This window comes from Hippocampus guttulatus, chromosome 5 (genome assembly GCF_054856545.1).
Source record: "Hippocampus guttulatus isolate MCC_2025c chromosome 5, RoL_Hgut_1.0, whole genome shotgun sequence".
Taxonomy (NCBI): Eukaryota; Metazoa; Chordata; class Actinopteri; order Syngnathiformes; family Syngnathidae; genus Hippocampus; species Hippocampus guttulatus.
In genome coordinates this window covers 8211045-8223276 of record NC_141265.1, presented here as the reverse complement: position 1 = coordinate 8223276, position 12232 = coordinate 8211045, and the positions used below count along the sequence as shown (strand labels likewise).

Below are 12232 nucleotides of genomic sequence, written 5' to 3'. Positions count from 1 at the left end.
TCCATTATCTCATCCGCTTATTCTTACAAAGGTTGGGGGATAAAGCAACAGTTTTAATTTTTTATGTCTCACCGTCAAGGAGACCAATTGTTGATTTTCTTTCTCTGGTTTTTAGTTAAATCTAAGGGCGACAGGCATTGTTTACAAATGCTTTATGTTATTGAGCAGGACTGTGTTAATAATTTTCATGAAACTTTCTAAAGGTGTAGGGCATAGGTGTCAAACTCAGGTCCTCGAGGGCCGCTGCCCTGCTTCTTTTTCCAAGTCTTCCTGTTGCAACACACCTGATTCAAATGAACAGGTTCAATCTCAGGCTTGTGCAGAGCTTGCTGATGATCTGATCATTTGAATCAGGTGTGTTGCAACAGGGAGACTTGGAAAACATGCACGGCAGCGGCCCTCCAGGACCTGAGTTTGACACCTATGGTGTAGGGTATATGCCAAGCAATCACTATTAAAGTTTGGTAACATCAATTTTATCAATTTCACTTTTTGCTGTGACAGTCTACATTCATCGGGTGATCAGCCGAATGCAGCAGACAGCACTGCACCCATGAGGGTGTCGTACTTCCAGTTCAGCCCCCCCCCCACCTCCCCTGCGGCCCTTTTTAAAATGTATTTATTTATCACAACAGATACAGTACGTATGTGTATTCCAAGGGATATTCATATTACACTTTGGTTGACATACAAATTTCTCCTCAGGCCGTGGGAATGAAAGGCAAAGATGTCAGGTGCACATGTTGGCAGAGGTCAGCACTGTGGAGCTGTTCTTTCTGTGCATATGTCTAACTTACTGAAACAAATTTATGGCCATTCTTGCAAACAAATTGTATTAAGTACTGTCCTTTTGTAAATTGAAATAGCAGCAAAATGTCCTGCGTCCATTAACATGCAAAGCAGCATGCATGGAGGTGTCACCGACGAGACAGTTGTGCAAACGGGGGCTTGTCTGTTCTCTCTGCGGCAGCATTGACCACTGGCTGAATGATCCACTTGACAGATTGCGGAGGATGTTGTTCATATGACAATGTGGGCTGGCACCCTCATACTGGATTGATGAAGCTTCCTATCACCTACAGCAGTTGAGAATATTTTATTTAAAGGCATTCGGAGAAGTGCAAAGGCCAAATCATACGAATCGGTTTCAAAATGTAATCCTTTTTGTGGAAAATTTACAAATTACACCCAAATGGCATACCGCATCCAATGCTGCACTCATTACCGTATCCAGACCAGCACTGCAGAGGTTTTTATGTTTTCCAAAAAAATAGTCAGTCACACTTGGAATATTTGGCACAGGTACAGTTTATTAGACAACAGCGATGTGCTCACGTCAGATGTTTTTTTGTAAAACAAACTGACCATCACACCCTGTGTTGCTTTGTGACATTGACGTAATACTGTTGTGCCTGTCGTGATTGAAATCTCAGCATGGCCCAGAAACGGTATTGGCTTTGATTTTGAAAGGTAATTTACCAACTTGCCCACTTGGTAGAGCAATTTCACTCCAGTGGTTTATTCTGTTGTTGATTGTAATGTCTAAAACTAGCTCGCTTTTGACTAATTCTGACGTGCTGCAATCCCATCAGATGCAGAGAAACGCACAAACACCAGCTACTGAGCATGCATTTTTTCCCCCCTTATAAACATGACATTCGATTGACATTTTTGAAGTTTTTTTTTTCTTTCTCACTCACTGTGAACCATAACAGGGTAAATGGAGAATAACCTGGTAAAATGGGGCTTAAAGAGGCTCTCTCAAATGATTAAATTGGAATTATTGTGCAGTTTTGATGTCCTGTAGGAGACTGGACTGTCGTGTTAAATGTTATTTATTCCTTTGTTGTGTATTTACAAACTCCCCATAGAATTTATTGTGTGATTTCCTCACTTGATTTTCTGTTCCGGTGGATTATTTTCGATTTTCTTCGTGTCATTGAAGTTACTGTATCGTTAATTTACGTTTTTCGGAGGCGGTCCTTGAACGCCTCTCGAGTCGAACGCCAGAAGAGAAGGCACGTAGACAGAGAAGGATGTGCCTGTATTGGTTGAGATTGTGAAAAGCATTAATAAACTTTACGTTCAAAAAACCAACACCACAGTTCTCCTTTTTCGGAGCTGCAACACTTCCAACTATCCATCGATGTGGGGGACATCCCGCAAAGTCACCAACCAACTGCATGATTACTATGAACTAAGCAGATTGTTTGTAGCTTTCTTGATGAATGTAGGAAATGTAATAACTTAATACATCGCATGAAAGTGGTCAGAGTGGTCTCAATAAATGAATCACATTGGTTGTAGAGACAGCGTGGCGGGGCACTGTAGTTAGCACGTCTGCTTCACAGTTCTACAAATCTCATCTGTGTGCCATTCGCATGTTCTCCCCGTGTTTGCGTGGGATTTCTCCTGGTAATCGGCTTTCCGTCTTCGTTCAAAAAAACAGGCATGTTAAGTTAAGTGAGAAATGTAAAATGTCCAGGGCTGTGAGTGTGAATGGTTGTTTGTCTGAATGCACCCTCAGCTGGTAAGATGGGGTTGGCTCACGCCAGCTGACCCACAAGTCATGACATTAATGCGGATAAGCAGTTTAGAAGAAGCAGCCATTTAACTGCATGTTTGACCTAACAAATTGTGCTAGCTAGTAGTCGGCGTGTTGCTTGTGATCAACTTAGATTTCGATCTTTCACCAAGCTCCCAAATTGCGGGTGCTCAATTAAATGTTAACTTATGTTGTCAGGGCCTTCACGGCCTTCTCTGCAGGCATGAACACTATCTTAAGCACAGACGTACATTTACAATTTACAGGAAATAAAACGGTCATCATTTATTTCCAACAGTCCTTTATCTTCTTTTCATAGTGACTGGGCTGCGGGGCTTCCAGTCATTTGTGAGTTCATTTTTTTTTAGCTGTTTCTAAACATTAATATTAAAAATCCTGCAGTACAGCAATGTGGAGCACCCCATGAATTACTTTGCCCTCAAATGAGTAAATATGCCTACGTGCAATCTCCCGGAATACATTCCAGAACGCACAAAATGAACTCCGTGACAATTGTGCATGTTTAGCAGACACACTCTTGGGTACATCTGGCAAGTGACTAGATCAGCTTCCACGTGTGTGTGCATGAGCAATTAAGTTTGCGCCTGTACTTGTACGCATGTAAATCCAGCCAATAGTGTCATATGTAGATAAACTCTCGATGATCTCTTGCATGTACCAAAACTGTCCTTCATTTAGAAATCATCCCTAAGAGTACATACGTTGGTGGCATCGTTCACTTGGAAGCCTCTTGTCACACTTCATCTTGATGTCATAGCAAGTGGCTGCGGGGGTGAGTCGCGAAAGCAAATGATGAGGGAAAGTGATGTTCATACTCATGCAAAAGCATTTACTCCCACCATCAATGAGTAGCTATATTTTATCATCAACAAGATGTACCAAAGTTGTTGACAAGGTGTTAGGTGCTTTAAAAATGAATCACTTTCAAAATTAAAGAGACTAATTGAGATTTCTGAGAACTTTTCACCTACAGGGAATTAAAGTCCGGCAATACAAATGACTCGTTTGAGCTGAGGGGCACATACAGAAGCAAACTCAGAGAGAAGGAAAAAAATGCATCATAACATTTTAAGGGAATATAATGGCATCTTACAGTCTCAATGTATATTGCAGCCCCTGAAAAAGATTTTTGGCCGTAGGTCCCATCAAGAAACGATGGGTCTGATGCCAGATGTCTGTTTTATTACCTTGGCTAGTAGCCAGTGACTGACTATAAAAAGACTTATTGTTAAGAGGAATGAAGACTATTGTTTGATGTACAGTAGCTATTGCAATCAAGAGATTTTATTTCATTATATATGTCTGTGAGTCTGTGTACCCGTACACCAATACTTGGTAAAACCTCCTCTGCCATTAAAGTTGTGGAGATGACAATTATGCCTCAGGCAAAATCGAATGTATGCATCCTGAAGCCTCTCGCAGCTGTTGGCAGCTGTCCAACATGGAAGCGAATGACTCACCTCTCTGAAAGGTCCTCACATAACAGCCAACATTCCCCTATATTCCTAATTAAAATCTAAATGCACACTGTGCCGGATGGGCCAAAAAGGCTTTTATTCTAAGATGCACAAGGGTGTTGCAGATATGTCCATTTTCAGCCAGAACTGGGAAATGCCAAACAATGTCAGTGCATACAGTATAAAAGCCTTTCTTGATTGATCCTCATCTTAAATGGACTACTCTTCATATTAAGAGAGAGAAAATGCCTTGACGTTTGTATATTAGTGGATGCTCCTTCATTGAGGACCAAAACAATGGCAGAAAAAGTGTCGGTAATGGTGAGGAAAAACATCATAGCCACTTCTAAAAAGAAACAGGAAATGAAGATACATCCAAGTTCATTCATACATTTTCCGAACCGCTTTATCCTCACTAGGGTCGCGGGGGGTGCTGGAGGCTTTCTCAGCTGTCTTTGGGCAGTAGGCGGGGGACACCCTGAATCGGTTGCCAGCCAATCGCAGGGCACGCACAGACGAACAACCATCCGTCCTCAGACTTAGGGACAATTGAGAGTGTTCCATCCATGCATGTTTTTGGAATGCGGGAGTACCCGGAGAAAACCCACGTAGGCCCGGGGAGAACATGCAAACTCCACAGAGGGAGGCCGGAGCTGGAATTGAACCCGGTACCTCTGCACTGTGAAGTCGACGTCCTAACCACTGGACTACCGGGCCGCCTACAGCCAAGTTGTCAACCGATTTTCAACTACTTCAGAGGTCAATTGAATGTTGAACACTATCCGAGGCCTTTTGAAAGTCAGTCGCCATTTTATATGCGTTGCACTTACCTGCTCTCACTTGGTAAACATCCGTAGCCGAGGTGATTTACAAGTTAGGAGAATCGCTCGGGTTTCAACAGAAGACCCTGGAATATTGAGTACTCAGTCCGATACAGTGCAAAGGGATCAGGTAGAGATGCGAACAGTAAGTGCGAATTGGGCATGCTCCGCAGTTAGAGGTGCTCTAAGAAATCAAATGTCAAGAGATCATTGAATATAGAGTACACTCATACTCTAATAGCATTTGGCGGCTTGACTGCTGTTCCTTCCTCCGCCCCTGGCATCTGTGTGAACACTCAACTTTTTCCACTGGGCACGTGTGATTGCAGTGGCCATATTGGACGCAACATTTTCAACGGAATTATTCATATTATATGGACTCATTCAAAAAAAAAAAGACTCCAGACGGGAGAGAGTGCAAAGACTCACCCCAGGCACAATAAGTACGCCACTGTTTTTCAGGACAAAGTTTCAACTGCACTTTGTACTTCGGTACAACACTGACATGGTCAATGAATGAAAGTTCATGAACTTGTTCGTATTTTGGGTGAACCTGGACTGAACGGATTGTATTTTGTGCTTCATGAACGTTTGTGTACGAACTCATTCTGGGGCCAATGGACGTCTTTTGAACGGCAGTTCCTTTTTGTTCAAGAGTGCTATGTTTTCTTGAAAAACGCAGCTAAACACGCTGTAAACGAGCCTCAATTAGGTGTAAGAAGACGTTATTTGACCATAAACAGTCGCACGGTTGGTTTTGCAGTATGTTGTCGGAGACCTGCAGCCTTTGAGTAAAGTGGCATCCTCGGCTTTTATTGAATTAATTAAAAGGGATTACAGCCTCGTTCTCTGGCCAAACAAGTCAGGAAATAAGACATTCCCAAAATGTTGTTAAGGGATTTAAAGAAAATGCAAGATCATGTTCAATGATTTGCATGTTGAATAGTCCACTTTGAGGTACCTGTACATCCTTCGTTTCCTAACCTCAGCCTGGTTCCTATAGCAAATTATGTTTTTTGTTTACACATTGAGTACCACAACATGTTTTTGTTGTAATTCACAAAAAGACAATGTAAGCATTGAGGTAGTCCTCCTGTTTTTGAGTTTGTAGGCTGAGAGATGGATACACCTGGATACTACTGTGGATGGAATTGGTGGAAACAATGGGGGAAAGCCAGTATGCCAGAGGGTAACAGCTTGCAGGAACACATTGGAGGGGAAAAAAAATCACAATTCATTTGGCAGAGAATAATGGGTGGTGGCCCGGTGTCCCAGTGGTTCGCGCGTCGACCTCACAGTGCAGAGGTAACGGGTTCCATTCCAGCTCCAGCCTCCCTGTGTGGAGTTTGCATGTTCTCCCCGTGCCTGCGTGGGGTTTCTCCAGGTACTCCGGTTTCCTCCCACATTCCAAAAACATGCATGGCAGGCTGATTGAAGACGCCAAATTGTCCCCAGTTGTAAGTGTGAGCGTGGATGGTTGTTCGTCTCTGTGTGCCCTGCGATTGGCTGGCAACTGGTTCAGGGTGTCCCCCGCCTACTGCCCAAAGACAGCTGGGATAGGCTCCAGCAACCCTTGTGAGGATAAAGCGGATCGGAAAATGAATGAATGAATGAATGAATAAAGGGGAAAAAATTCCCTTACAGATATAATTTTGTTTCACAGTCTTTTCTTTCTCTCTCTCTCTCTCTCTCTCTAAGATAAGATAAGAAAACCTTGATTAGTCTCGCAATGGAGAAATTCCCAATTCACAGCAGCAAAGTTATGAAAGGAAGAAGTAGAACAACAAAATATAGGAGCTGCTGGAAAGGCAGCCACTCTCGCGGCGCCATTTTGAAGTCCAAATAACAAAAATAACACAACACAACACATTGGACACAGACAGTCGTGCAATCTTCACCACTTTTCTGCATACACTTTGTCGTCTGAAGCAGTTATAGATGAAAAAGGAGAGGATCAAAGTGTCCTTTCACCAGTGCATCAGAGACGTCATGCTGAAAATGTGCACACGTCTGCTACAGGCTAAGTTTTGAAAGCAAACATGAAGCTGTAGCGTCCATTGACGAAAAGAGATTAGTTCACTTCTCCTGTCCCACGTAATCCGCTTCAAACTCCAAGCCGCGACTCCCAGTTCCAAATCCGCATCGGCGCTCCGCGCTAACGCGCCTTTCTTCTCATCGTCGGCATAGTTACTTTAGAAAATTGTTACCTTTTTAAAATGTCGCTTTTCATGTTAGGAACAATTTTTTAAAATATAAAAATGGTCATATTAATGACATTTTAAATTTGAACAGTTGACCCAAGGATGCTAACATACTTTGAAATCATACAATAAAGAAGTTTGAATTTTACTTTTAGCATGCACAAGAGTATTTTTTTTATTTGTCTATTTGCGTTGTGTCCCAAGAGCTAGCTTCTGCAGCCGAGGATCGGACCGCCAGGGTCCCCGCCTTTGGCTGCCGCCCAGCTCACATTGCACCCGACCCCTTTGGCCCCTCTCATGGGTGGTGAGCCCATGGGAAGGGGGACCCACGTTGCCTCTTCGGGCTGTGCCCGGCCGGGCCCCATGGGTGTAGGCCCGGCCACCAGGCGCTTGCCAACGAGCCCCACCTCCAGGCCTGGCTCCAGAGGGGGGCCCCGGTGACACGCGTCAGGGCAAGGGAAACTTAGATCCATTTATTGTAATCATCATCAGGGGTCTTTGAGCCGTGCTTTGTCTGGCCCCTCACCTAGAACCTGTTTGCCATGGGTGACCCTGCCAGGGGCATAAAGCCCCAGACAACTTAGCTCCTAGGATCATTGGGACACACAAACCCCTCCACCACGGTAAGGTGACGACTCACGGAGGGGCCTCCTGAGCGCCTCCCTGGTGAGGTGTTCCGGGCATGTCCCACCGGGAGGAGACCCCGAGGAAGACCCAGGACACGCTGGAGAGACTATGTCACCCAGCTGGCCTGGGAACGTCTCGGGATCCCCCGGGGAGAGCTGGAAGAAGTAGCTAGGGAGAGGGAAGTCTGGGCTTCCCTGCTAAAGCTGTTGCCCCCGTGACCCGGCCCCGGATAAGCGGTAGATGATGGATGGATGGATGGATATTTGCGTTGTAGGGACTCCAGTACTGTATTCAGAGTGTTTTATGACTAGGCCTGTATAACGAGACAACTTCACCTTCCAAAAGTGTGTGTTTATTCATGTTAAATGCAGATGTGGAGAGGTACTTTGAGTTGAACAGCGATAGGCAAGAAAAACTGTTTATTGTCTCAGTAACAGCAGCTCAGGTGATTTTTATGGCTCCTACGGATTACAGCCGGGATTTGCTAGCAATGTAACAGCTAATCAGACACGGTAAGAGATGTTGAGGAGATAAAGGTTGGAAGTGCATTGCCAAGTACAGTTGTAGAGCAAGCGGGAAAGGCCGATTGCTTCAAGCAAACGCATTGGTATCGATTTCACCACTTACAGCCTTGACTTTTACGCTTCCATTAATTGGAGAAAACAAGCCCACAATGTCCTCTCCTCTCAACAAGTTCAACAAAGGAATCCCAGATAAAGACACGCACAGACTTAACTTATTTTACATCTGCGTATTTACTTTTCATTACTTCTTCGAAAGGAGATGTGCAAAGTTCAGACGTTGACAAAAAGGTTATTTCCAACTAATCTTCCAATTTAAGCAGCAAACAAACAAAGCCAGATTGGACTGCTGATGGCTTTGTGACTCTTGACCAACACTCGATACAGACGGAATGGGGATTCAAATTAGTTTTAAGTAAATCCCTTTGAGTTTTCGAAAATAATCCCAAAACGGAATATTTAATCATCGCTGTCCGTCAGTACAATTATGAAAGAGAGCGGTGATTTTCACACGAGGGACTTTGTGAAAAGCCTCTGGGGACTTGTACTGGTATAATACTGGAACAAAGAACTTACAATAGGACGGATGAAGTCATTCATCATTCTCCATAAAAGGAAACGCCGCTATTTAATAACGGACCGTCTGACTCGAACGATACATTACTTCTAATCTTATATTTAAAATGATACCATACCGTATGTTATTGTGCGTGTCTGTGATTGTTCTCATTCTGATAATCGGTTTGTTTTCCTTTGTCCATTATTCTGTTATGTACTTTGTGTTTGTGTGTGATGTGCCTTCTTTGCACTCCAGTACAGTGCTCTGCTTTCAAATGAATGTTACATAAGCACGACTACGGAAAAAAGTCTTGGGCACCATTAGGTATGTTGTTACAGGAATGCTGGAAGGTCCATATAATGGATTTTCTGGCTAAAATAGAGGAATGTCATAACAAGCACATAATATGCATACGTTTGTAGCATTGGATATTGGATTGGATTGGATACAACTTTATTGTCAAATGTGCTGTATGTTACATGCAATGAAATGTATACTCCCAAAGGATCATAAGGCTATGTGTAGCAAAGTAAAGTGTTATCTACTGGAGAAAAAAAAAGACAATTAAGGCAAAAAAAAAATAATAATAAATTAAATTAAGGCAAAACAATTGGAAAACAAATTTCACAATAACGGGAAATCTGAGGCATCGATTGCTGCAAAACCTCAAAGACTGCAGTGAAAAGATGAGTGTAACAACAAAGCTAGTGGCAGCTGAAGACTTGCAGTGAATATGATTCTATTCTACACATATTGCATGTCATAATGTGTAGGGGAGTATAATAGTTCATTCATTTTTATGCGTTATATCTGCGGATACATTCAACCTCTGTGCCATTCAATTGATATAAGTCCGACCTCACTTGCAGGTAAACTTAAATACCCTCGATGTAGGAATCAGCTAAGTGGTAATATAATAAGCACTCTCTTCTAAATGGAGCCTTGATTCCATTTAAAAGAGGGCAGAACGTATGTGTGCACTCTTGCTCAAGGCTTTCATCTTGCATATAGATCATTCTAAGTTGAAAGTTGGTGTTTGAGCAGCACATATTTCAGGTCTCGGGGCGTGCTCCATATCACCAGCCAAGACTGCAGTGCTATGAGCAAACGAAGCCAATTTCAAATATTCTCGGAGCGGATAAAATGTTGAAATGGAAGCTTTCCGACTGATTTAGAGAGCTCACGCGTGAGCCAATTTCCTTTTTTGCCCTTTCTCTGCACTTGTAGATTCCGCTGCAGTTGAGAGCCCTGACGTACACTTGTGAGCCGTCAGTGCTGGACTACTGCCGCGCTCACCTGCACGTCGACCTGGAGCCCCACATTCCGGAGATGGATGGTCTGAGGCCAAGCAGGTACCAACGGGGCCCAATGACCGTCCTTCCCCCATACCGATTCCCTCCGCCAGTGAGCAGCACACACTATTAAATAGTCGACGCACTTTTTCAAACAAAAACGCAGACTGTGTTGAAGGGAAGTGGGAATGGTGAAGAAGCAACGGAGACAGTCGATCTTCTGGAGAGCATTCAGGATGCAGGGTAATGAGAATGACATATTTCTCTGTGGGAATACAGTATAAGGGTGCAGTCGTATTGATTGATGAGCTTCTGACCCGCCGAAGCTTCGATATCCTCAATTAGCCAAGGAGGCTGAACAGCAGCTTGACTCTCAATGTTCCGCTCTGCTTGTTGAGGAGTTTGAGAGGTAATACATGGACGATTTGTTAATCCTATTAAGCATTCTGTATTTTCGTCACTTCTCCTCGTCTGGGTACCTTTGCTGTGTCGGGTAAAATAATCTAATGGAAAAAGTTATCAACGGAGCGGGGAAACTGCAGGAAGGACTGCCGATTCCAAGTTTTCTGCTGCTTCTTTTTTTTTTGGGGGGGGAGAGGGGGGCGGATATTATTCTGATTACTATTGCCAGTCCGATGTCCCTGTAGAATTTTCATTTGCACTGAACTAACCAACTCAAGTGAATATAGAAGTGACAGAGCACACACAAAAAGTCGACATCCACACACCCTGCCAGAAAATGGAATACGGATTTTTGATTTTCTTCAGGATTTGTAAAGTCCATTGCATTATGATTAACTGCGCAGAGACATAAGCATATAAAAAATAAACAGCAAGGCCAGATCTTGTCTCATTTGAACACGTGCAGTATATTGAGCCAGCTTTTCATCATCCATTTAATGCATTCCTGTATGAAATGTCTTTTTTTCCTGCTCAGATGTGCTCTTATCGTGTGCTCAAATATCTACATGCGTGAACTTTTTACAGGATGTTACATATTATATGGAAAATAAACTGTGGTAAATCACCTGCTTTCGTGTTATGTCATTTTGATCCATGGCGTGAACTCAAACGGTCTTCTTTTTGGACTGTTGTCGACATGACTGACCGGTTCAGGGTGTAGTCTGCCTTCCGCCCGAAGTCAACTGGGATAGGCTACGGCAGCTCCCACGACGACCCTGTTCAGGATAAGCGGTGTTGAAAATGGATGCAGGTTGTCTCAGTCAATGGTGGTCAATGGAACTAAAGAGGGAATTTTTAGTTTTTTTGTTTTCTTTGCGGCATATTTTCTCAATTGACGTTCCCGAAGTTCAATCATTTATGTTCGAATAGATGTTAACTTTTGATAATGTAAGTAGAATGTTGCCATGTGCAACAGTTCGTATCCGGCTCATAAAAATAACAGTATTTCTCCTTCGCTCCTCATGCCTTTTGGTAAATCCATAAAAATACATTTCCATGCCTTCATTCATTGTGTTCAAATGCAAACTAGCATCTCGCTGCTCGGTTTAAAACCATAAACGGGCCACCAAACAGCATCTACTAATAGCTAAAGTGTTCCGATACATGATAGAATCATGCCGCTTGACGATGTAGTGCTCGGAGGCCAGAGCTACAGCCGTACACAGCAGTTTGAACAGTTTAACGACACTGATAGATTGCCTGCTGCGCTCACTTCGAGTGTTCAGAAAAGTGTTGGCTGAGAAATCGAGGACAGGGAGAAGCAGCAGATGCTGCATTGAGACTTATGTGTTTAAATGCATTTATGCAGAATGGCTGGTGAGTCATGATACTTGAGTCAATAAGCGCTTCTGGAGCCATTTTGACTTTTAACTAGAAAAATGAGCCGTAATCATCTCCCACAGCTGATTTTTAATCAGCTCTGTGACTCATCGTCAAGATATTTTCTGTCTGAAGTTTGCCTCAACCGGGCGATGCTGAGAAAAGATTTTACAGGTAAATCAAGAGATGCTGTTACCCGTAGCTGTCAAACTGTGAACCTTGCGCTGTGTCAAGGAATAAACTGCAATGCTCCTAAGAAGGCTGATGGACTGTCGTGTATGTCCAAGTCTTTCTCAGACTTGAACTTCTGCAGATGAAAGTGTCACAGCATGAGTTATTTTATTCTTGTTTGTATTGTTTATTCACTTGACATTTTATGTAGATTTCTTAAGGTTGGAACAGTCGT

General features: G+C 43.2%; 1 protein-coding gene across 3 annotated transcripts in view; it reads left to right on the top strand.

Moving 5' to 3' along the window:
* The window catches only part of LOC147204917 (leucine-rich repeat transmembrane neuronal protein 4), a 48995-nt gene extending 37924 nt beyond the window's left edge, over positions 1 to 11071 (top strand). For 2 of the 3 annotated variants that reach the window (XM_086112406.1, XM_086112405.1), the window contains one exon: positions 9980 to 11071. In XM_086112406.1, coding sequence (XP_085968532.1) covers positions 9980 to 10177 — 198 coding nt within the window. In that variant the 3' untranslated portion in view covers positions 10178 to 11071. The remainder of the gene's footprint in view (positions 1 to 9979) is intronic. The other variant, XM_086112407.1, reaches the window with a different exon arrangement.
* Positions 11072 to 12232: the final 1161 nt, after the last annotated feature.